Raw genomic sequence first — 27,165 nt, forward strand, 5'->3', positions numbered from 1 at the left:
GGGGACAGGACGACTTCACCGTATCGAGGGGAGGATGAATGAGGCCATGTACCAGGAAATTTTGGGGGACAACCTCCTTCCCTCAGTGAGAGCACTGAAAATGGGTCATGGATGGGTCTTCCAACATGACAATGACCCAAAACATACGGCCAAGGCAACAAAGGAGTGGCTCAAAAAGAAGCATATTAAGGTCCTGGAGTGGCCTAGCCAGTCTCCAGACCTAAATCCCATCGAAAATCTGTGGAGGGAACTGAAGCTTCGAGTTGCCAAGCGACAGCCTCGGAACCTTAAGGATTTGGAGAGGATCTGCAAAGAGGAGTGGACCAAAATCCCTCCCAAGTTCTGTGCAAACCTGGTGAAAAACTACAACAAACGTCTGACCTCTGTGCTTGCCAACAAAGGTTTCTCCACCAAGTATTAAGTCCTATTGTTCTATGGATCAAATACTTATTTCATGTGAAAATATGATATTAAATTTATTAAAATGTATTGTTATTGTTGATTATTTTGTTATATTCTGTCTCTCAATGTTAAAATGTACCTATGATTAAAATTCTACACAGTTCCATTCTTTGTAAGTGGGCAAACCTACAAAATCAGCAAGGGATCAAATAATTATTGCTCCCACTGTATACCTTTTATCCTCTTACATTAATATAAGAGAAACTCACAAAGACAACCTGTCACTTTGTGACAACCAACCCCATCACAGGGTTTTCAGTTAAAAATTGTAGTCACCAAATACGTTCTAAATTTGTTGAAATATTTATTACATCAAAGATGTTTATTTAGAACACCCTGACTGTTTAATTTAAATAAAAATATTCCCAGATATGTGTTTTTTCACCAACTTTCATAGAATCATTTTCTCAACAAGCTAAGGTACTGTCTTTGATGGACATGACCAGATAACATTTCAAATGTGTAGGGATATACATTTGTTTTAGGCATGAAACATTTGACATGAAGAATGACGTGACAACCAACCCAAAAGTAAATGTGACAACCATCCCCAACAGTGCCTTTTTCCTAGAAATGTAGCTTGCAACCATGTGTTGTAGCCTAACGAAAGAAAACAGTTTTCAATATTGATAATTGTTTGAAGAGGAATTAATAGAATAGAAAAATTGAAATTGGACTTTTTGACATGAAAAACATTAAACCCCTTATTCATTAAATTACCATTTTGGTGAACTCTGACCCCAAAACTGAACATTTTTATACCAAAATCTTTGAAAAGTACCTTCTAGGGAGCAAGATATAAGCAGTGTGAAAATCAACCAATGTGACAACCATCCCCGGTCTCCTCACTAATGCTCTAATACTCTAATATAACCTTAAATAACCTTATATAACTACTGTATTCATTATTCAATAATCCATAAACCCCAGTAAGTGGCACTGTTCATTAGCTAGCTAAAACGCTATGTCTTATAGTTGACATAAACATTATTTGTAACAAACGAGTAGGTTACATCGAGTCTATTGACTAAAAGAGGTAACAACATTCTTCTAAACCTGTGTTCTGTTCCATTTCAGATATAAATATGTGTGTGTGTGGGTGTTGTAGATGTTTACTCAATATGTTCTTTCACATGTCCAACACATGAAATAAGCCAAGGCCATGTAGTTTCATGTTTTTAAAAAATATAAATCCATAGCGATTTATGAGACTGGTCAGGGTTGGACATAGTTGTCCATTCCTGTTGTTCATTTCTCAATACTTGATCCTCAAGATCCTTTGGTCTGTGCTTGTGGGCTGCCATCTTCAAACCACAGCTTTTTGATGGGGTTCAAAACAGTAATTTTATGAGCAGTCTTTATTGACATTGAGATGTCAATTTATTGATTCTGATGTCTAGAATCAGTGTCTTGCTGAAAGGTCAATATGTAGGCCATGGTTCCATGGACCTCAATAGGAGATCCTATAACATTAAAGAGCCACAACCGTCTTTCACTATGAATGCCTCCTTTTCAACATGAACATTCTTCGTCTTCACCGGTGTGTGTTGCAACAAAAACATTGGTCTGATCTGACCCTTTCCCTCTTTCCAATCAGTTTCTGTGCTGTGTACCAAACTTCATAGGTCGATCAGTACATTGGCTTGGCTAATCAATTAGGCCAACAGCAAGTATGGAGGCTGATGTATATTTTTTGCACAAGCATGCCCTCTTGTGTTGAAATTGTTCTCCCTCATATGGGATCTTAGAATTCAGTCATTAACACAGAATCTCAAAATAAATATGGAAACTGTCTTTTAAATGAGTACATTCATTGAAATTAGTTTAATTTGAAAGGACAAACTCCAAAATTGTGCAATATGATCTTCTTGTACTGAGTGCTCTCAACAGGGGAAATTACATGTATGTTGCATTTTCATTTAAATTGCTGAGTTATCAGTACTCCAGTGTCAAATGTGATGATGAGCTCATGCATTCAGGGTACAAGTACTGCAGGTGATGGGACCCTCTTGTTAGGAGGGTCCCATAACATTTTAGCCAGTAAGAGCCTGGCTTACCATAACTGCAGTTCCGAGCATGACAAGGCACACTTGTATTTGTAACATAATTGCTCTCTAAAATAGATCTCAGCAGGTTTTCTAGACTAAACAGTTATTTTAGCCTCTAGCAACATTTTCTTTGCCAATGGGGGAAAAAGATTACATTTGCATACAGAATCAAACCCTATGAAATCTAATCAAATTGCAGTGAAGCCTCCTATGGTAGAGGAGAGAATGAAACTTAATACAGTGCTGAGCAAATATCTCCTGCCACATTTCTTTTGTATTAGGATAGAACAGAATGACCTCATAAACCTTTTTTTAGAAACTTGCAAATCTACAAGCAGATATACATCATTTAGTTCAGGTCAGGGAACAGTTCTGTAAGCTGATTGCATCTATGCCTCATAAAAAACATGAAATAATGAAACATTTAGCTATATAATTTTGGGATAGCACATTTACACCTGTGATTTCAAAGATCATGCAGGATCATGGGGAAAACTGCTAAATAAAATAAGAGCATTTGGCACTCCATAGAAGGAAGGTATTTTCAATGCTTCATCTGAGCCTGTGTCAGTGTTAAACACATACGGCCATTAGTGGGGATGTATTACATTTGCTGTGGTGATAGTTCTCTCCTTCACCCAGCTTTTGGCTGTAACAGAGGTGAGAATGGCAGCTACTTTTTCCCACCCTTAATTTGCTGTCAGGCCTTGTGGTTATGCTTGTGTTTCCTCCTGTGTGTGGTGGAGTCAAAAGCTCCACTGACATTTGCATATGCCCTATGAATGCAAATTAATTTGATTTTGCAATTCACCAATTTTCATGACTAAACTGAAGTCATTCTTGGGTAACATGCTTCAAATGACACAATGCACAGTGTTGTGCCAAAGCAGGTGGCGGCCTGTAGCCTAGTGGCTACGGTACATGACTGGGGCCCGGAAGGTTGGTGATTCAAGACCTGGTGTAGCCACGATCAGCCACACAGCTTTTGGGCCCTTGAACAAGGCCTTTAACCCCACATTGCTCCAGGTTAGATTGTCCGGAGCAAGCATGCCTATTCTCCAATCATTTAAAGTCAAAGCCTCCCTTTATCACCCCTAGTGGACATTTCATTTGAAAACTGCAGCAAAGTGTACCTGTGGAAACATAATTGTGCTGCTGCAAATAAGTGCCCAGAGGTATGTACGCATATTCCATAAGACTGCCTAGCAGCAGGAAATAATACAGAAAATGTATATTTAAGAAGAATTACACAAAAAACCTCCAGAACTATTCACAATTTCAAATCCTTTAGTATTCTGTGTGTCCACTTATTAGAGCTTCCATTATTTTCTGTAGTTATATGCGTTGTATATTATTATTATTATTATTATTATTATTATTATTATTATTATTATTATTATTATAGTTATATGTGTTATATTCTGCAGTTATATTCCATGCATCTTGTAAAAACTGGGGGATCTGGGGTGGCCGGTCCATTGTTCTGAGAACACCAGTACCCTGACCTTTTAGTAGTGTGCATAGGGTCTTTATCTTGCTTTATAATTAATTAAAAGATTTTGTTTATCAGCATTCATGTTGCTTTCAATCTAAACCATAATACCTTCAATCTAAAACCTAATAAAGTCCTCATTGTGTGACTTTTGCACATTCCTGTACTTACCAATATACTGCTTAAATTTTGGCTATAATGTTTTACCGAGAACATCTTGAATTTTACATTTTAAAATGATCACTCTTACCATGTTAATGGCTTCAGACTCTGACATTAAACACAGAGAAGGAGTTTTGGTGTCAAACAAACACTGTAAATGGCATAGAACAGTAAATCAAAGGTGCTATATAATTCCAAGTTATTACTGTTATTTCCTCAAAGTCAGCGCTTGAAAGCCTGACCAGAACCATGTAACCATGTACAGGACTATTTATAGATGAAACCAGAAGCTCAGTGTGAGTGGACTGATTAGATGACATTAGTCTCTGTTGTACTTTTAAAATGTTGACTACAGCCCGTTGTGGCTGATTACAGCCGAGGAGGAAATGGTTGAAAGCGTGTGGCTATATGAAGGATTCTGTTTACTGGATTCATTTTCCAGGGCTTTAAATCTCTGCAGATTTCCATTTTCCTCTGCCAGCAGGAATAGAGGAACCGTGTACATTCCATTATGCTACGCTTACTTACTGGGAATGACCTCGCCCGCCAGTGTCATATAATTCGAAGGCAAAGGTAGGGGCCAAATCCAGTGCACTTGGCCCTATATGCACATGTGCACGATGTCCTCTTTTCTCCAACATGGACTGATGTACAGTGCCTTCAAAAGTGATTACCCCTTTAATATTTTCATGCCAGTGAATATAAGGATAGTACGACTAAATTACGAATACCAACTGAGCTAGATGTTTTTATTTATTTTTGAAATGCCAAATTTCTACAAACAGCCAAAATGATGTACATATAAGGACCTTTTTACCAAAACAAAACTGCAAAAGCACCAGTACAGTGATCGTAGATGTTGCCTCACCATCTAACCAAACTAGCTAGCTATCAATATGTTATGGAAGTGTGTAGTGTGTATGTATTTAGAATTTGTACTTTGGTTCGTAACATGTTAACATCTTGCACAGTTAACATGCAAGTTGTGGCTTACTGATATTGCACCGTTACTCATTGGTCTGGAAATGTTGTTTGACAGGTCTGGCACTATTGCTCATATTAATCCAGGGCTGAATGTACTTATGTTTGCATTAATGTGCATGACTAGAGCCAGGGAATTTAGTTTTCATGTTGTTCCACTGAAAACTGTTTCTACAGCCTCTGAAGCCAGGTAATGGAGCCAGGAAGCCCATGGGTTAAAAGAAAAATATGCGATTGCGGATGAGGTAAAGTTGAAGAAAATTGAGAGGGAAACCTAAAATTTCAGTTACACTAGCCTACCAACTAGACCATAGTGTGATAATAAACAGTGGCTGCTGCAACATGCTTCAGGAGAGAGCACTTGCTTGTCTGCACTCACCTGAATCAACAGTAATAGCCAAACTACAGCAGACCTGCATCAGCATCGATCAGACAAAACTACTACTACAAGAGAGAATGCAATTGTGTTCTAATCACAGACTCCCATGCTTTGAAAAAATTAATTGAATAAATAAATATAATTTAGGCTAGATAAACATAACTTAGATTAGAGTGGGACAGGCAGTCAGTGCATTATGTATGACCTGTCAGGTGGTACATAACTGGCTATAGTATGGCACAAGGAGGGATGGCTTTGGTTGGCAGGAAATTGTCCACTTTGAGGAAGAGGGAGTGTTTGGCTGATCACCTGCAGACTGTCTGTGTCAAGTCCCAAACTGACAGCGTAAATGAAGTACAGCAGTCAAAATTTTTACACATATTTGTTAGAAACACAGTAGAGCCACAGCAGGCTCAGGTTTATTGAATAAAGAGACAGATGATGTATTTGAAAGCTGCAGCTTAGGCAGCTGGGTGGCCAGAGAGAAATGACTAAACACAGGGATCTGGGGCCTGTGAGAATCTGGTACCATGCCCATCCGGTTAGACAGAGAGGCAGAGAGGGTCATATCCTGTCTGAGATCACAAATGCATACATAAGCACTCCTGGAAACTGCCCATCATCCTCTTTTACGAGGAAGGACTCGCAGTTCACCACTCCTCAGGTTGCATAATGAACTAATTTATTGGGGTCGGAACATGTGCCTCACTCGCAACTGAGTGCAAAAGCTCATTGGATTCACTCCCACCCAGGAGCTGAATAGCTCAGAGGCCAAGTTGACATAAGAGGTTGATGTTCTTCTCTCTCTCTCTCTCTCTCTCTCTCTCTCTCTCTCTCTCTCTCTCTCTCTCTCTCTCTCTCTCTCTCTCTTCGACACCTCACAAATTCATGTTTTTATATTCATGTCGATCTTTTTGGTTTTGGCTGAAATTAGAAGTTTGCAATCATTTATTTTATAGCTTCCACTGTTTAAACTGAAGGACTGGATGAAACAAAGGGACAGGCTCTGTGTGTTTGTCTGTGCAATTGACCACTGATTAAAAATAAATAATGAAAACCTGCAAGCACTCCGGCCCTCCAATGACTTGATTTCCATACCCGACTGAATATTCACAAGACAATAGGCATGTTTTTTTATTATTATTATCTGTAACCACCAGGGAGCAGTATGGCATAAAGTAATACTGGAGAACATGCAAAACTAGTTTAAGTTTATTTTGCTTGCATTCAATGTGTCAAAGTAATGGGGGGGATTTACACTTTTCCCTTCCACAAGCCCTCACATCATTAATTCATGTCTGATATGCCCACATTGTCAGCACATAACCTCTTCTAAAAAATAAAGGTTTTGAATGCCATTAGTATTATATAGACTTATTTATCATATTGCTTGAGATTATCCACACACCAGATATTTGATTTGGGATTGTGTGAAGATATGTATTTATGAGACTCCCATGCTGTGTAGACACATGAGTATGTAGCATTATCTGGCAGGCGTGCAACAGACCTTTTCAGAGTTTAGTTTAATTGAGACTGGAGTAGAATGTGGTCATTGTAATTATGGCATATTCTTACCTATTTATACTAATTTTCATGGCCTTGGGTTCATTGTAGGGTTCCTATGCGAGCCGCTTACTCATTCTGCGTTTAAGCAAACTGCCCTTGAGCTGGTTTCCTGAAGCTAGTTTGACCAATAGTGGTGGAGGGCTCACCACTAGCTGCTTGCCCATGTACATCTGTTAAGGCCTGTCGTGAGGAACAAGAGGGTGTAGGGGCTGCTTCAAATCAGACAGGAATTTCAGGCGCCTTCCCACAAACCCGCACATGAAACAGAGACGCCGTGCCTCCCGTCTACAGGGTTCAAATCCAGTCTATAACAGAACATCACAAAGATGTTAAGTGAAAAATATGTTTAAAGACCTCTCCACAGCCTGCTGATTGTGTGAACTACAGTCAACGAGCAGTTTATTAGGTACACCTGTACACCTACCTACTGCGATTATCAGCCGATTGTGTGGCAGCAGTGCAATGCGTAATATTATGCAGATACAGGTTAGGAGCTTCAGTTAATGTTCACATCAACCATCAGAATGGGGAAAAAATGGAATCTAAGTGACTTTGACCATGGAATGATTGTTGGTGGCAGGTTTGATTATCTCAGAAACTGCTGATCTCCATTGACTTTCATGCGCAACAGTTTCTAGAGTTTCCAGAGAATGGTGTGAAAAACAGAAAACATCCAGTGAGCAGCAGTTCTGTGGGCAGAAACACCTTATTAATGAGAGAATGAGAATGGCCAGACTGGTCAAAGCTGACAGGAAGATGACAGTAATGCAAATAACCACACAATACAACAGTGGTATGCAGAAGAGCGTCTCTGAACATACAACGTGTCAAACCTCTAAGTGGATAGGTTATAGCAGTAGAAGACTTATGTAGGTAGAGATCAAATGTGTATGTATTTTGTATAAATATAAATTGTTCCTTAAAAACTGCAGTATATACTGTAGATGCTGACAACACTGAGAATTTACTAACCAAAATGTGATCATGTGAAACAAGACTTTTGTTCTGACAATTGGTGAAAACAGATTTGCCTTTAAAATAATATCACTAATCTGCAATACTGTTGTCTAAAGAAGGAAAGTGTGGTAGAGACTAGATTCTCTGACAAGTGAGGAAAAAGAACGGTGTGTAGTTTCCCTAAACAGACAACATACAGATTGTGCTGGCATCCACTTTTTATTTTCATGTTTCAAGTTTTCACAACTATTATTTCACTGCTATTAGGCCAGGCACTGCAAGGATTCAGGATTGAAAAGACCAGTCCATGGAAGTGGTTGTCACCAAAACCAGCTGTGATGACGGTCTGTGCTCCTTCCAGCACACACTGGAAAAACACGTTGGAGCAAGTGCGGTACATTATGTCTGAAGTGCCCACAAAGATGTTTATGAGTAGGCTGCCAGTACAAGCAGCAAAATGCAAGGGTAGGGTAGGCCTGGTTGACCGTATTAGCAAGCGTTTAGAGCTTGGATGAAAAGGAAGAAGCTAAGGAGTTCAAATTATGTGAGGACTAACCATTAATGTGTGCACAGGGGTACAGATATTAAAGCATTTGAATGGCTATGAATCAAAGGTTTTCATTCAAATAGATTGCTGGCAATGTGCAAACAGCTTATGAGAGTCTCCTTGCTGAACCTACTCACAAACTGATTGTGTATCCTTGTCATCAAGCATCCCTAAGACTTACTCTAGGCGTGTCCTGACCCTAGGCATGTCCCTGGGACACAGACTGTCTATCAGCAGAGATGAAGTCAGGATGGGTGGAGCGGTCTGTGAATACTCAGCCCACCCAGCGCAGAGTTCTAGACACTGTCCACCCTTTGATCAGAGAGCCATCCCTGGGTTGTGTTGAAAGTGTCAGCAGTACGGTGGGAAAGTTGGTGTGTTATCTGTTGTCTTGGCAACCAATAGTGGCCAATGAAAGGAAGTCGTACAGTGCATTACCCAAATGTACATTATCCATTCTGAGGTCTCCACATGGGAAACAAAAGATGAATAAAGGAACAAGCACCCGGCAGGAGTGAATGTGTAAAAGATACTGTAGCAGAGCTTTATAATATTTCTGTCAAATTACACAAGTTGAAATACAAACAAATCCATGGAGAGCCCTCTGTTAGGTAAATGCAGATTGGTAAAACAAAAAAATAAAAAAGCCACTGAATTGTTCTTTGTCTAACCCCAATTTGCACAAAACCTTCTCGTACCTTCTGTACTTAAGACTTAATAAAAGCCACAATTCTTGCTGTCATGTGGCACAGAGGGTAATTGGTACTTCATTAATTTAAGTCCATGTAGATGTGTAGTTCTAATTCGTGAGGAACGGAGGATGCATTTATTGGAGGAAGCCAGAATTGCATGGTTTAAGAAGAGGTTGGAATAGGCTTAACATTTTAATGACATCAGCTGAAGATATTGGGTAATAAAAGTCCCTGGTCCACATTTATTGGTAATGTGTTAAGTGATTGCTTGGACCTGCTTGCAGAAGGAAAACAATTAGCCAAAACTCTTGACCTGTAATCAGTCACAATTATGTTATTTGTGCTTGTTAAACCAGATCATGACAGCTAATTAAACCCCTGGATTTAAGGCTATTGTTTACACCCGTAAATCCCAAATCAAATGATTTATGCTGTGTTCCATCACATTAATAATCTACATTATATGAATTATTATCAGGATTACACACAGTCTAACACTTACTGTACCACAGGTGCAAGAACCTTGACTGATTAGGTGTACATGATATGCTGCAAAAAACAACAGTACAGCAGTGAAAGTAGAAATGATTATAGTACATTTACTCACAATTTAGGCATTGCTTATTTTTATTAATTGTGCTGTGTTTGTGAATTGCATTCAGCATCTTTTCAGCAGATGTTCTATGTATGTATGTATGTATGTATGTGTGAATTGTGCCTTACATTTTATTTTACATTGAATTGTGTTCTATTGTATTTTATCGGAAATCTAACTAACTCCTCTATACTCATGACTCAATCTAATTCATAACAACTATCCTATATTAAATGAGAGAATAAACATGTTAAACCAAGCAAGTGTAGGACAATGCAATGTCCTTAAATACAGATGTTAGAGTGGGAGTCTACCTATTCGCACTATCCACCGTCTGGTTTTAGGGACACATCTGACTTATAGGAGGTGAAGTTGCCAATCGATGAAACTTGGCCCTGAAATTAGGTTTCTAGAAGCAGGGCATGTTCCATCTTGCCCTCATGATATTTCTACCACTGTTTTATTAACTACTTTGTTCATCACAGGGCTAATTTTCCCTTCATGGGACACAAGGGAACCAATAAGGCCTGACAGTGAACATGGTTAGTATCCAAAAACAACAGCACCTCACCAAACCCAGGGAGCCACCGGCCTCTGGAGCTGCAAATGATGTGACCGACGCCTGAAACGGCACTGCAGACGCACAGTCAGCCTCCAAACCCCAAGCCACAAATTATGTCTGGGTTATGGAAAATATCATGTGGCCCAGGGCGGAAGGGCGGTGGGAGGGGAAAGAAGAGCTGTTGCATTAGGTGGATGTGAATTACATTCTTCCCAGAGGATGTGATATGAAGGCAAGCATGGTGGGGCTTGGCTCCTAAACACATAAGCTGTTCCAGGCACGTCAGTGACACATCTCTCTCCAGACACTCCAAACTGAAACCATTGGAATTTTGCTCAACATTGGCATGCTCTTCAACCTCAGGCATTTGATACGGAACATCAAAAGAAATCGGATGAAAACAGCTGGAGTCAGCATTTAGATCTTGCAGGGTAAAATGCAAATGGCAATGAAAAAGGACTCCCAGGGATGTCTACGAAGAGTTGAAATGAACAGATGGATGTGGCTGCTTTGAGAAATGGTTGTTCGTTCTTCAGGTTTCTCGGCAGACACACCTTGAATGAATCTCACCAGGCAGAATGTTTTTGATCTTTTGCGTCTCTTCGGTATCCTTTGTGTTTACCACCCTAGGCACCTCCAAATGTCTGCGTTATGTCTTCTTCTCATCTGCCTAATTTCCCTCACAGCAGAGCCAGAAAAAGAAAAAGTCAAATCAGTGCATATGTTTTACTGTGTGGTTCATTCTATTGTTCATTTGTCAGACTGGACCGTTCACAGCATAATTTGAATTTTGACATTGCTTAGGGAAATACCTAGGGCTCAGACCTCAGTCAACATCCTGTGCCACATTCCACTGCATCTGAGAAGTCTCTGCTCAGAAACACTCCTAACCTCAATGCCCAAGGGAGCCTCTGGGCAGTTTGGGAAGAAAAGTAAGGCTGCATGCTAACTCTGCTAATCCTCTCTGATTATTCTAGTCACACAATCGGTTGAAAACAGGGCAACTTCTGGTAAATTAGGAAGGAGCGATTGTGTTCTCACTAGGCCCAAAATCACAATATCTCAAATACAAATGAATTTGTTTGGAGAGTGCTGTTTTTCTTTCTTTGAAACGTTAATCTGCAGGAACAGAAAAACACTAACAGTGGGAACAATGCAGTTCTCTGACTGTCGACTGTAGTTAAAGCTACATAATAGGTTCCTCAGGGATGTGTGGTCGTAGTCCAGAACCTCTTGCTCAGGACTTCTACTCCCAGCAGCCCATCTGCAACAACCTAATATAAGCTTACATTTATGCATGTGTCCTATACAGAGTGATCATGAGTATGAGATAATAAACTTGTGAGTGAGAATTTTGCCATACCTTGTTTTTTTACTCCATAAACACATTTACCCCACAAACACAATGAATTTAATGATTTTAGTTTCATGTTTGAAGAGAGTAGCTTAAAGGGGCAGTTCAGCCAAAAATTTAATTCAAGTATGTTTTCACTTGCCCAGAGTACTATCTAACCATCCAGATAAGATCACCAAGATGTGAATGATTTTGAAGATTAGACGGCTTTCATCAATCATCATTACATTTTTACATTTTTGTCATTTGGCAAACGCTTTTAATCCAATGGGACTTTCAAGTGCATAGGTTCTTCCACAAGTTTAAGCATCACATCCATAACTAGTAAAAGGGATTCTGCTGTCCTGACAGTGGTAGGCAAGTCATTCCACCACTGAGGAACCAGAACGGAAAACAGGCGTGAACGTGCAGTTCGACCGCCAGGTGCTCGTATTGAGGGAACCATAAGGCGACCAGAGCTGGCAGACCGGAGAGGTCTAGCTGGGGAGTAGGGAGTGATTAAGGATTGTATGTAAGGTTGGGCAGTCCCCTTAGCAGCCTGAAATGCCAACACTAGGGCCTTGAATCGGATACGTGCGGCAATAGGAAGCCAGTGGAGGCCAATAAGGAGCGGGGTGACATGAGCCGACCTGGGCTGACTGGTGATCAGGCGGGCTGCAGCATTCTGGACCAGCTGGAGGGGCTTGATGGCACAGGCTGGGAGACCGGCTAGGAGGGAGTTTCAGTTATCCAGGCGGGAAATGATGAGCGCCTGGACTAGGAGCTGGGTGGCTTTTTCTGTTAGGAGATTACGGATACGGCGTCATTGCTGACAATTTACATTTGAAAAACCCACAAAAAACAAAAATGTGTATTTCCAAATATACCAACATAGTTACTCATGGACAGGAATCAAAAAATGCAAAAAATATCTTTAATTGCAGTCACAGTTTAAATATCTTTAAAGCTACGGTCTGCGCAAGCATGAGCAAGTTTCCGCCAAAGCACAAAGTGCATTGGCTGTGTCTCAAATTGCACACTTGTATACTTGTGCACCAACAATTCAACTACTTTGAATGCAAGGACATAAAAATCGGTTAATTTGAGACGCACTTGTACTATAATGTCATGACTCATTCAGTATAGGTTAGAGTAGCAGCAGCGACTGGCAACTGAGGTGCCAGTTAGCAAGCTGGCTATGTTATATGATAAAAACGTACATACACTTGTGATAAAGAGATTTTGGTGTATTGTGATATATATGGAAATTGTGTTATCAAGTAAGGTTAAGTAATATTAACCTTAATATAGTGGTATGTATACAGCTTCAGTCTTTCTTTCTAAACCCTTGCCACTCTAAATCATGTCCCAGAATCAGTGGAAGGAGGGTGAAGGTACTAACTGCAGCCACCATGCTATGCTTTTGTCCTGCAATTAAAAATTCAAGTAATGTAGTAATGTACCTCCCCACACATCAAATGCCCACCTCCATGAGTGTATCCATAGCCTCTGGTGGAACCAATCCGCAGGGTACGGTAGCAATCCGCATCCAACAACACCAGGATTGTATCCCCTTTCATACTTACTGGTATGAGAAACGTTTCTGCTGGAGTGGGGGAAGGATGCTTGCGCGGAACGCTCACAATGGCTTATAATATATATCTCTATGAAGGGGCTAGGCGGCACGGATGGTGCAGTGGGTAGCACTGCCGCCTCACAGCAAGGAGGTCCTGGGTTCGAATCCCCGTCGGCCGGGGCCTCTCTGTGCGGAGTTTGCATGTTCTCCCTGTGTCTGTGTGGGTTTCCTCCGGGTACTCCGGTTTCCTCCCACAGTCCAAAGACATGCAGGTTAGGCTGATTGGAGAGTCTAAATTGCCCGTAGGTGTGAGTGTGTGAGTGAATGGTGTGTGTGCCCTGCGATGGACTGGCGACCTGTCCAGGGTGTATTCCTGCCTTTCGCCCAATGTATGCTGGGATAGGCTCCAGCCCCCCTGCGACCCTGATCAGGATAAGCGGGTTCAGATAATGGATGGATGGATGGATGAAGGGGCTATCCTTTTGGAGCCAGCAACCCTGCCCTAGCAGCACCAGGGATAGCCTTTAGGAAAATGGGGGCCTGGGGCAGGGTTAAAATGGGAAACTAGAGAAAAGGAAAGGGATGGGGAAGAGGAGGGGAAAGGGGAGTGGGAGGGGGCTACGTTGGTCCGCTCTGTGGATTCTTCCTCTCCGTGTCCTCTCCAATGCACAGGTGATTCTCCGCTAGCTCAGTAGCCACACTCAGGGAGGTTGGCTGGTGGCACTAGAGCCAATCGGTGGTCCCTTTCAGGAGCCCCATCATGAATTACTCTTGAATTGAAACTTGTGTATGCTTGCACAGACAGTTAACTAGTTCTGATTAAATCTTTATATCTTACTATCCAGCAGATTAGCTAACAAGCAGATTTTGCACCAGAATGCTCACCACATCAGCTGAGGTGGAAATAAATGCAATGTCTTTTTCATATTTTTTGTATATAGAAGTGGCAGCACTCTGTGCTGTAACCTGCTTCATATTTTATGTTTTGTGGAAATATGTTGCTTTAGATGTTTTGGATTTAACAAATGGCTAATTGATGAACCATGAGCCTTGGGTTTTAAATTATAGTGTGAAAAGTGCAGGCCAAACACTCCATCACATAAGAGGGTGAAGGTTAACACAGGCTTATTTCCCCTAGCCCTTTTGTATCAACTAAATACAAAACTTATGACTGACTTCTGGAAATACGGCTGGATCAGTACCAGGCTCTTGTTGATCAGTTGGGACAAAGATTAATGTAACTTTTACTTCGTGATTTATTGATGTATTGAGGGCTTCCTTTCCTGACCAAGGTCTTTGAGTGGTCACTGTGGTTCTTTGAGACATCAAATAAATAAATAAAAAGCTTTCTTGGATATCTGCAGGGGAGGGAAAAAGTCATGTCTGAGAGTTACACTTTAGATGCCAAGTGCCAACCCAAACAAGTGGCATATTCAACATGGTTTGACCAGCTCAAGCTATGTTTTGAAAGAGCTGGTAGCTGGCAATTTTAAGCTGATCATATCTGGATTTTACACCAGGGTTTCTGAGTCTATAACATCTGCCTATACCATTCAAATGAAGCAGTATCAGGCATGTGCCAAATGGTGCCAGGATACACTCGAGCCAGAATGGACTCATGTCAAGAAACAAGTTAAATTTACCGGTATGTTTTCATTAGCCATATCTCCTACTTGCAACAAAAAGCCATGCCATAGAGCTGCTTTCCATTTAAAGAGAGAAAAGTTCATAAACATCATAAATTTTAATTTACCATGGCAAGAGATGTGAGTATGTCAATACCAAATTTACGAGGATGTCCTGCGCTGAACCGATTTTATGCAAAAGCCACCCTAGTGATGCAATCTAATGTGAATATGATCCATTCCATGTTTGGTGCACTACAATATTCCAAATATTTCCTTCATTACAATGCAGAGTATCACAATGTGGCTATTGGATCACAGATGGAAACAAGCATTATTTTATGTTTATGTTCTGGTCAATTCCAAGTAGTTGGAATATCATCATATGGGGTTGGCATAGAAGCTTCCAGAACAGCTAGGGGTCTGATCCAAGCCCTGTCAGAGCTGGGATTAGGGTATATTACAAAACTAATTTAAGATACCACCTCTGTGCGGCTGGCTTTTACTCTAGGTTTCATGAGAGGTCCTTTATTTTAGAACTTTATCTGCCTTTTTGTGTAGAGTGCCATGTTCCCTGGGACACAGGCAAAGACTGTTTTCTCTCTCTTGCTCAGTATAGTGAGTGCAGAGAGTGAAAGTCTATGAAGGGTGTGGGAATCAATTATCCAACCACCCCAGCATGAGAGACCGGTGGGTATTGCCACTCAAATAGGATTAGGTTCCTTTATGTTTTGAGCACCAACAAACCTTCCAGCCGACCCCTTCGAAAAGCAGGTGCTTTGCAAGCGATTTTAATTTTTTTATTTTGAGGCCAGAGCTGTCACTCATTCTCTCATAATGATAAAATGAAAAGTGAATAACCCACAGGATTATATTGCCATGGTTTCTGATGAGCACTTGTAATCGGCCTTGGACTGCTTGGACAGCACCGCGGCATGGAATTAAGGTGTGCAGCAGAGGTTCTATATGGACCGACAGACTGTCAAAATGCACGCTCACACATAATCACATTCCTGATCTGTGGCATCCATTCACTTGGTTGGGGAAGGGGGGTGTGTCTCAGAAAATGTGGAGTAACCAGTGGTATGTTCACTTGAAATGTTCTGTGGGATTGTTTAATTTTTTAAGGCTGCTCTGTAAAAGCGATTGCGTAAAAAAACGGCAACACGCCTTCACAGGTAAATATCGGGCATGAGAAACTGGTCGTCTCGTCCACATTTGGCTCTATTCATTACCGACACACCCTACCACGTTCCTCTCGTCACCACTAATGACGTGAGGGGCGTGGTCTTTCTCAGTTGCCACCCACGTGAAGACGGTTGCTTGTCAGATCTGTCTGACTCCAGAATGGGGGGTAATTCATCAAAACAAAACATGCTTTCACAACCACTGCTGTTTCACCACTGCTCCACAAGCAGCTAAAAGGAATTACTTGCTTGAAAGGAAATTAAGTGATCACTGAATGCTCAATTATCGGATGTGCACAAGTTTGTGCATACAACAGATCATTTGTTCAGTGTCTGTTAGATCCACCTTAAGCTCCAGGGTGGCATCACAGCTCCTTGGCATGGTGCCGAGAATGTTCTAGAGGCATTCCTATGGGAGTGCACCCCACGCAGTGTTTACAGAAGTCCATATCTCTCACAGGTTCCCAGAGCTCTTCTCGTACCCTTGGCTTACAACTTTGTCCCACTGGTATTTAAGTCAAGTGATTGTGATAGCCAACTCACAACATTAATTACTCCCTCCTTAGACCACCCTTTCACACTTGCGCCATTAACCTGCCATCCAGGGGCTCCCAAATACTACTGCTGACAGTGATATCACAAAAAAGCTGCAAATCACCTGTGTGGTTCATGTAAACAAAGCTGACTGCTGAACTACAATTTGCATTTTTTCCTGTGACAACTGTTATTTTAAAATGGCACAGTACTAAACATTATTTGATTTTATCATATCCAACAAATATATGGAAATGGAGGAGGGTAGGGAAGGGTATTACCAGTATTTTAAAAAATATATAAATCCATAGCTCTTTTGGTAGCACTTAGAGTTCTGTCAAAGCATCCCATAATATCCTCAGGATGCCTGTTCTGGTTGAAGCCAGTGAGAGAATGTGTGTGAATCTCTGGTGTTCATGCAGACACTCCTGACGTTGCATGAACAGCGCTGGCGACTGCACAGTGCTTCATGTGGTCTGCAGCCATATATCTGAAGTGTTCCTTGATGTAAATATAAAGCTCTGCTTTGACAAAGCCTGAGCTCATTAATCTTTACCTCCTCGCTGAAGGTGTACTATATAGGACCCAAACTCTGTAAACAGAAACTTGGCTCGGGGCTTTGTGTGGCCCACCTGTTGATGCTGTTGTGATTCCTATGAATAGGAATACATTGTTTGATTTAGAGGATGAATGGGCTTTGGCCAAGATTTTGGCAGTAACTCTCTCCAGGTGTATCAGGAGTAGTATTGGATCATTCCCAAAATGCCACCAGCCGGGGGGCAGCCAATCCCTGTCTATTGACAGAAAGGTAAGGTGTGCACGCACATTGAGGGGTGATGGCTGCAAGGATAATTGATGCTGTAGGAGAATTGTCATTACATGCCTAATTCCCTTTTAACAGTTTAACAGAGAGGAAATGCATTTTGCCTGAATGGAAAACAACATTGCACAATACGGCAAAACAGTGTATCTGTACGGACCATCAATGGTCATCAGTGGAAGAAACCTTTGTTCCCAGTGAAATCCCAATTTACTCTTTTTCTTGACATAAAAACAGAATGGAGCATGTATATTTAGTGGTACTTTACATGCTTGAATGAATCTAATCGTGGATATTTCATGGATATTACAATAAATAAAATGTGATTAATTATAACTATACATATAAATAAGTATTTAAAACAAGGCTTAAAAGGCCCCACGTTTTTTAATCATGTGATACAACATCCTGTGCATTAATTTGACTCATCATTTCCAAGGAAATTTTTTGACTAATTGAAAATGCTCAAACAAGACTAGACAACCTTGTCTTGAGTATGTTTGCCAAACGAAAGTATCAAATTCATTTATTGCTCTCAGTGTGACATTTTATTTTGTAATTAAAATGATTCACCTCCAGGTGTTGCTAAATGCTACCAGGCTGTACGCTGTCCTTGTGAACTACACTGTAAATGTTCCTTTGGCTCCTGATCTGATTCCTAACCAAAATTTTACCAACTTCCACATTTACTCTGAGAGCCACCTCATTTCTCTGAGATGTAGACAATGTACATCTTACCCAAACAGACAACCACTGAGCCAGACCATCTGAAAAAATATTTGATAAAAAAATAGCAATGAAAATGTCAATGCTGTTTGGTCAAAGCTGATGAATGTTTTGAGGAAAAATGCCAACACTTGGAAAAATCACCGACACCTTGAAACATGGTGTGTACAGTTCAGACCAAGAATATAGCACCTCTGAGTCAGATATAAAAAAAATCCACCTTTGTGGAGTGTCCAAGCCAAAAAATGTGCCTATAGATGACATATCTCCAATAGCTAATAGTAACTAGAGCTGGAATACTTTGCAGCGCCCCTCCACTGAGGCCCACAGTTCTGTCCATGTGTTCACCCTTCTAGTGGCTTTGCTCTTTTGTGGGAGTGCATGCCTGTGTCTATGCATGTCCAGGAATGAACTGTAATAGACTCTAGGTATACAAGGATGGGATTTTTCCCCCTATACATTCCAGGCGGACACTATGTCTCAGCTGGCTGGATTTTGTATGCTCAGTGGGTGTCTGGATGTCACCCGGAGGACACAAGCAGGTTGCTCACATCCTGTGCAATCCTGAAAAGCTTGGGACAGGGGGCTTCACTGTAGACACTTTGTCTCAAACGAAGCCGTATGCAGACAAGCTAATGCTAAGCATTCTGTCACTGCATTCTGGTGGCAAGGTTCAGTCCAATGTAATAACATCGTAGCCAGGCAGATAACGTCAAGTCAAGGGCTGAAGGGCACACAACTGCCAAACACCACAAGGCTGCTTTATACAGGTTCCTAATGCAAAATGGTCCACTAGACCAGGGAGACATACAAAGACAATACAAAATTGTGAATGATAGCTCATTTTCTTGGGAGGAAATACTGAATACAGTGACAGAATACTGTACATAACACTTTACTGCAGAAGTAGGAATTTTCCAAGAATATGCAACAAAGCAATGGGCCTCATGCAAGAACCACTTGTATGAACACATTTGATCTTAAATAGCTTAAGTCTCTTATAACAAGTGATTTAAGAGAACTTGGCTCATTCACCGATTTTTTGTCATTTAGAATTTTTCCTCAGGTAGGAACAACATTTACCAGTGGTCCCGACTTGTCATACAAGTCATATAAACAAGAGCCTTGCAGCGTAGCTTGCCTGGGTGTTGCAGATCAAATATGAATCAAGATTGCCTCAAATGTTTTCTGAAAAGTATTTCAGTGGATTGTTTAGAAGAAAAAAAAACAAAGTTTATCAAAGGTCCTCCATATTATTGTGTTGACAAAAACAAAGGAACCACAGTCTACCCAATCAGGTATCAGCCATCACTTTTTCTTGTTAATCCCATTGGCCATCCATCCAACAGATCATTTGTTCAGTGTCTGTTATATATTGTATTATAGTGAACATCTTCATTTAGGACATATGTCTGAAGTTCATGTCTGAAGGTGCATTTGTTGAATCCGATGCAGCACACTCCTAGGAGCCCTTCATGAGAGAAATATAAGATACATTTATGAAAAGAATATGAAAATATTCCTGCATGAGGCCCATTGTTAAACAAATATCATTGGGTTGCCTAAACATTGCATGGATGTTCCACGTCCAGCGGGCTTGTGTCATTTATGTGCTGAAGATGGTGATCCAGTTCAACACTCAGTGGCCAGGCTTCACATTATGAATTGCATAACTGCCACCATTCCAGTCAATTGGCTCATTACCCCTGAAGAGCGAGTGTGTTGATGTTCATTTACAGGCATGCCTATCAACACTCTGGCTATGCTCAACAGCTGGCCACCTCCAAAGACGGGAGGAGCAGCCCATCACAAAGATAGGGCCTTCTGGCACAACCTCCCCAAACATGTCAATCTCCATGTAGTTTTCCAGAAACGCTTCAGTAAAATTCCCGGATCAATAAATTCTGAAGGTGTGAGCAACATTCCATATTTTAAGTTTAGCACAGCTGCCACTGCGCATTCCATGCTATAACGTGTAGTTCATGTGTACAGGTCAGGCACAGGGAACCCAGGTGTGCAGGCTAATGGAATGTGCTGGATCAGTACAGGGTTATTAGATCAGCAGTCAATCAAGAAGGTGAAGGAGCAAATGAAACAAGGAAGATGTGAAGTGTATCTGCGGTGCTGTCATGTTTTGGATTGGAAAAGGCTGGGCCATTGCAGACATAGAACTGCATCTCTTTGCCATGTGGTAAACATATATTATGCCTGACGGGACCTCCCATCTCGAAAACCTTTGTAAGAGTGTGTCTGTCGATATTTTAGCCAAAGCTGCATTTGGGACAAATTATGTTCCATAGTGCCGTGGGTTGAGTTTATTATTATTTAATTCTTTTGGTAAAAGGTTTTAAAGAAATGACAAATATTGAGTCAATCAGTACATAATTTATTACCTTGTGATATTACACAAATTAAACACAAATGAGGACATATTGCTGTTTTTCCACGAGTGGAATGAGTTGAGGCTTTTCCCTGATGAGCAGCCCTGGCCAGGATGCAACACAAACAGGCATGAAAGGTTTCCGATGGCCCTTCCACAGACTAGGGCTGTCTAGGGCTGTCCTGTCCTAGCCCGCTGATGCCAGGGGAAACTGGCTTTTCCCTAGGGAATTTCCCTATAGTGGAAGCACACATTTCGAGGAACTACAGGTGGACAGTAACCTTTCACATGAACTCTGACTGGGCACAGTATACTAGCTGTCAATACAGTCATGAGAGCAGCATCACAATCCTTGAACACATTACGTTGTTGAAGCACTAAACCACCACAGCTGAGTAGCCTAAATTAATTGGTGCACATAATGGACCAGCTGGATGCAATGTAAAATTCCATCTAAAATGTACTCCCAATGGCTTGTATTTCATATTCAGTGTATGAACATTCACATATTCAGCAATGTTTGAGAATTAAATTTGATATGAACTATGATGAGTTAATTGTAGTTGAAATGCATCTAAATAATTAGAATTTTGGAACGAGTGCTTCTTTATACAAATGAGTATCTTACTAGATACTTGAGTATGAAGGCTAATGAGAGATTTAAAAACTCCCAGAAAATTCCCTTACTTATTTGTAAAAGCGCTACAATAGTATTGGATCCCGTGATTTGTAAAGACTTACGATGAAAACCGTCTGTAAAGAAATAACGTCTGTCCCAGTATATTCCATGACTGACACACTGTAGCGTAGTCCAACTTCCTTCCATGCGTATAACTGTGAAGATACTATTTCCACCTCCTTTACTACTCTCTCTCTCTCTCTCTCTCTCTCTCTCTCTCTCTCTCTCTCTCTCTCTCTCTCTCTCTCTCTCTCTCTCTCTCTCGCTTGCGCTCTGTTCATGGGAGGAGCGCACACTCACTCAGTATAAGAAGTGCCGATCGTACAACTAGCAACTTTACACAGCAACTCAGGAGAAACGAAATGATCTGCCCTGGAGCCGCAGCAAAATGCTGGATGGACACCTACTCCTGGGATGGTTATCGTTCACGGTCATAGTCCTCCTTTTCGGCTTGCCTGGACCAACCACTGCTTATTTCGGGTAGGTCCACTTATGTTTTCTGTAGCCAAATGTCAGCCTTGAATGAGGTATGAAGCACTTTATTAACTTATTATTATTATTATTATTATTATTATTATTATTATTATTGATTACATAGTAGTACTGACATATCATATTGTTAATATTGATAAACGCTAATGTTAGGCTACATGGCGCAATCACCATGATTTTCATATGGATCTATAATAATAATAATAATAATAATAATAATAATAATGATTTAAATGTAGCCATTTGAAGTGCTGTTGCATAGCATGATACGACCTGTGGAGAATAGTGCAGGTGGCAGCCGGCGTACAGACCGCGGTAAGAGAGTTTTTGTGTGGTATTCAGCCGGTGGGAGCGCCTGGATTCTCTTTGGAGCGCTACGTATGTTTTGGGTTTTCTGATCTAGTGCTAAGGCGTTTCTACAACTGTAGCCGACTACGTTTCGTGTGATTTTGCTAGATTTCGAAAAATCGGCAGGCACCATCACAAGCTATTATCTATTACCCCCAAGCCCACCCGGGGCGCTTGGTGCTGTCATTAATAATATATTAATAGGCTAATACAGTAGGGGTTCCTCCAACAACTTATGGTGCAACTAGAAACAGGTAGCCAGCAGTAGGCTAGTGTTCGTTAATTTTAACATTTCATTTGTAATGGATTTAAACGAAGTCATGCATACAATTATAATACATTAATATCATCCTTCATATTAAACATTTGACAATAGGATAGTGCACGAAATAAAAGAGCAATGAATCAAGTGGCATGAGAAAACTGCCCGGGCAGCAGCTGGTAGCAATAAAGTGAAGTAGCCCACCGAACCGGTGGCCGAGACGCCTGTTCGGTGCACACAGAAAATCTGAATCTCCTCTCCAGCATAAACAGCGGACGGCGAATTCTGGCATCAGTTATGCGCTCCTACTAAGTTTAATAAAAGTTTAAACAGAAGTGAAAGAATGTGTCTTGAATTTATAGCTTCCGCGTTGCCTCTATAAATGTTGAACTGCACTAATTTTAGTCAGCAAGTTATGCGACTGGGGATTTCAACGATGACATTAAGCAACGCTTATGAATTCAACCATTCTGCAGAATAAATATACAGCAACTTCGAGCTAAGCTGCCATATGGAGTCATTTTGGTGATGCACGGTAGACATCAAAGTTCCATGCATTGTCGTCCACATCTGACAGTAACATGCAAAGCCTCTCTCCGTTTTAATGTGTGAATAACTCACCCACAACGAAACAGATTAAAAAGTGAATTCGGTAGGAAGCTAGCCCGAGCTACTTGGTATCCACTGAAAGAAAATGCATGACAGGCAATATTTTGATTCCAGTTTTGGTAGAATGTGTGTAGAAGATGGAAATAGTATTTTGTGACAAACAGTTGAACCAGATTGGGTTAAAATAATCTATAATGACCAGGAAGATATGAGGTAGGGTCGTTCCCAAGGTGCAGCTGGCATACGTCTGCTGCTGCACACAGGTGGCTGTCCAGAAAGGAACTTTGCCTCACTCTGTTGGCCTCCTTCAGGTTTCCTTCCTACTTCTGACATAAGTCTGAAAAGCTGCAGGGAGCTTTAGTCTGGCAAAGTATACTATTTTCCTTTTGCTGCAGTGTTATAGGTAACTGACAACATTGCAAATGCTTTCCCATAATGTTGTGCGAAAATTCTACAGGTGCAACTTGTATTAGTGTTTCTGTGATATAATATGATATAATTCTCTTGGGGTTCTCATGGGTTTTTTTGCTCTATGTTTGTAGGTTCAGACCTTTATTGTACCCCAATGAATTGGCAAAATACTGTCAACTTTGGCCAGATATATGCCTGGAACATCAAAGTGAGGAAAGGATTATGATTTGAAGACTGAGTTCAAAGCTTTTTTTTTGGTGGAATTGTACTTGTCAGGAAAAAAATCTCTAGGTGAACTTTTATGTCATGGTAAAAGTACAATGCACATATTCTCATTATCTGATTGAGACAGACAATGGCTTACTTAAACTGAGTGCAAATAAAACTGGAAAAAAAAAACATTTTCTGAACTAATCAGAAGGCTGCTGTCACAGTTAATCTGGTGAGAGGACAACTGGTAGCTTTTGCCAAATAACTCATCTCAGTTCTTCAATGCAGTTCTGGGACTTAAGATTCATGAATGAAAATATAATACAATATACAACCTAATGAGTCTCCACAGTGACAGGTATCATAAACAGTCTGTAGTAGTGGGTAGCCACCATGCAAGCGTGTGCCTTCCTCCTACATATCCAGCTCATGTTCCTGTTGACAAGTCAGCATTGCTCAGCTATTATTGACATTGCATGAGAGGTCTGAATTGTTTATTGTGTTCCAGATTAATACTTGTCTTTCTTAAAATTAGGTTTGTTTTCTGAAAGTGAGTACCAATTGAAAGCCGTACATTTAGACTATACCAAGTCTAAAAAAGGTGTGTATTCAGGCAACAGCTGATAAAATGTTTTTTTCTTGCTTAAGCAGCACCTGTTTTTAATCCCCTCCTTCTATAGGTTGTGTAACTTATGGCCAGTCTCTCAAGTGCAAAGGAAGGTATCGGTAGGATCTTCAAAGCCGACGGGCACCCTGTATTTGAAGTGAATATGAAAGGAGGTCCGACACCTGGTTCTGCTTTACACTGAGCATTAGATACAATCGAATTGAAAAAAAAAAAGACAAAGAAAAGAAAGAAAAGAAAATCATAACATCAATGGATATGTTTGAACTCCCCCTCAGTGCAGAACAGATGACCTGAAAGGGTACCCCACATAATTTGAGAAAAGAAGAGGAAACGGTCCGATGTGTTGCGGAACACCCGAAACACATGCAGACCCGTTCCAGTAAATACCCACCACGAGCGTTAGGCACCGGAGGAATTCTTGGGTACTGATTTACTCAAAATAGATGGCAAATGCGAGCATACCCAATTTCCCCTGGGCGGTGGAGCGTGAGTGTAGCGTAAACACAGGCTCCGTGCGTGCAGTAAAGGGCGGGGTGGGATTCCTTGCGGAGCACAGCGGCCGCTCAAATTGTCATCCTCGGCCACAAGAATGTAAATGCTCCCCTTTCCTTCTCCGGCCTCTTGTGGCAGGTGCTCGTCTCCGAGGGAATGAACGATCCGTAGCGCTGCCTCTCTGGAACACACTGCAGCCCTGTGTGAAGGTGAAAGAAGAAAAGTTTGATACAGTGTCTATTTTCAATAATGCTACAGTTATTTTATGTATAAGTAATGAAAAACATGGTGAGATAAAGGCTGTGTTGTGCCACATTTAATGAACACAAGCATTTCTGCTACTTTAAAGGCAATATACAGGGGTCTCACATGGCTGGAATGTTCTGGTACTTCATTCCCACTGCATCTTTCCCAGCCTTTGACCTCTGCGTAACAGTCAGCTACGTAACTGTGGCCCTCAGACTGCATGTACAGTGAAGTAGCCCTAACAATGGGGCGTTGTTTTGACACGCCAGTGACATCATGCGCCACACACTTCAGTGCCCTATCAGGTAGATCTCCCTTCCTCATATCCTAATAGTTTATTGTTTCCTCTCTTTGTGGTGGGTGTACAACTTAAGTGCTATTCGTTTTCCCTTCATTAGATGATATTTGGCAGCACAGTGCAGTTTGCACGAGGTTATGCGTTTGAGTGTATGCACACATGTGCAAGTGTGAGTGGCTTCATTGGTGATCTGGCAAACACAGAGAACACAATTTTTTAAATAAAGCAGAATAATTCAACTATTGTATTCAACTTTTTCTTCCGTTTCTTGGTTGGCGAAACCGATACAAAGCCAGGTACGGGTTTCAGGCCGTAACTTAACCTAATTATACTGAATCCCGCTATAATTACAGTGTGTCTCACTTAGCAAGTATTGTTTATTTTTCATGGCATCATATGCGATCATGAGCTTTGCGTGTTTATGAAACGTCCCGTGCAGTGCATCTGTCACCGCAGGGAGCCACACAAAGTAGTCTTGCAGACCCGGGTTCCTCCGTGGGAGCGTTTCCCTGTTCTGGCACCTGCTTTCTGTGCACGTGCCGGCGTCCTGGCGGTGGGAAATGGGATGCGGGGTAATTACTACTCATTAAGGATTAGAGGTCTGGGGAGGGGTGAGGTGTCACCTAGATGGTTGTGTTGAGCCCTCATTATGGGGTCTTAAGGCACGATTGCTCTGACGCACGGGCGGCGGGAAGAGGCGAGGGTGGGCGGGAGAGGGGGAAACCGGCAGAACTCACAGGCGGGGCTCAGCCGTTGGCCAGGAAGGCTCCCAGAAGGGCACTGCTTACCGTTCCTCACTGGGGTGAGGGTCCTCCCAAGCCTGACAGGAAGGAAGTAGCCACAAGTGTAAGCAGGCAGCTCGAGGCATGTGTTTTCGCAAACCTGCGTCTTTTCTCAACTCAGTAGCTACGCATTCTCTTCTACCTTTCTCCAGAAAGGAACCTGTCCCCTTTAGCAAATATTGTCACACATTTGTCATTCAATTCATCTGGGGAACTGTATAGCTGATATTGTTCAGTGAGGAGAGTGACCTTGGCTGGCCTGGGGGGGCATGTTGTGGAGCACCTGCAGTTCATGCAGCATCCACTAGGTGGAGCAGCCACTGTGACCGGGTCAGCTCCCTCTCAGCACTTTGTAGCCGTTCTAATGTGTAACCTAAGGAGAGTGGGAAATGAAATGCAAAAACAGCCGTATCAAAAAGCACAGGACCTTGTGTAAATAAATTTCAGGGCAAAAAATGAGTTTCCAGTTACCTTAACTGTGGTCGGATGCTTTGGAGAAGAGGCAGTTTTATGCCCTTTAGCTTCCATAGGAAAAAGGACTCTGAGGTTTTTCTTATCCTTTTTTAAAGAGTCACATGATTCTGCTCCAAACTGTGGCCAAACTGAGACACAGAGCACAATTTTGGTAGCATATCAGTGGATTAGTAGGCACTTTCGCGCTACCACAAAACTGGCTTAAGCCCATTAGTGCAAAGAGACTCTGCATTCCTCTGAGAAATATGTTATGAAAAAGCAATGCCCCATTTAGGAGACAATGTAAACACCAACCCCCAACACCCCTCCTCTCAACTCAATGTAAAGAGTGCTCATGGGCATCTGCAATTGCTCCTTTGACATTAACCAATACCCGACCTTCACTGTGAAATATGCCAATCTATTTGATTTCCATTTCCGGAATAAGGTCTTCCGGAACAATCAGTGCTCAATCAATCAGTGCACATACAAGTAAAGGGAATACAAATTTCTTTATTACAAATTAGGTTCGCTTTCATCCAAAGGCCATGTCATGCAGAAATAAAAAATGACAAATTAATGACTGTAAATTTTGTCTTAATCAGCTCAATTTTGTCAAAATTCCTTG

At 41.4% G+C, this 27,165-nt stretch overlaps 1 protein-coding gene across 1 annotated transcript in view; it reads left to right on the top strand.

The window, feature by feature from the left end:
* Window positions 1–21,638: 21,638 nt before the first annotated feature.
* wnt9a (wingless-type MMTV integration site family, member 9A) overlaps window positions 21,639–27,165 on the top strand; it is a 35,544-nt gene continuing 30,017 nt past the window's right edge. Inside the window, exon 1 of the mRNA XM_061256265.1 lies at window positions 21,639–21,786. Within this exon, the coding sequence (XP_061112249.1) occupies window positions 21,695–21,786 (92 nt within the window). The 5' untranslated portion in view covers window positions 21,639–21,694. The remainder of the gene's footprint in view (window positions 21,787–27,165) is intronic.

This window comes from Conger conger, chromosome 9 (assembly GCF_963514075.1).
Source record: "Conger conger chromosome 9, fConCon1.1, whole genome shotgun sequence".
NCBI classification, from domain to species: domain Eukaryota; kingdom Metazoa; phylum Chordata; class Actinopteri; order Anguilliformes; family Congridae; genus Conger; species Conger conger.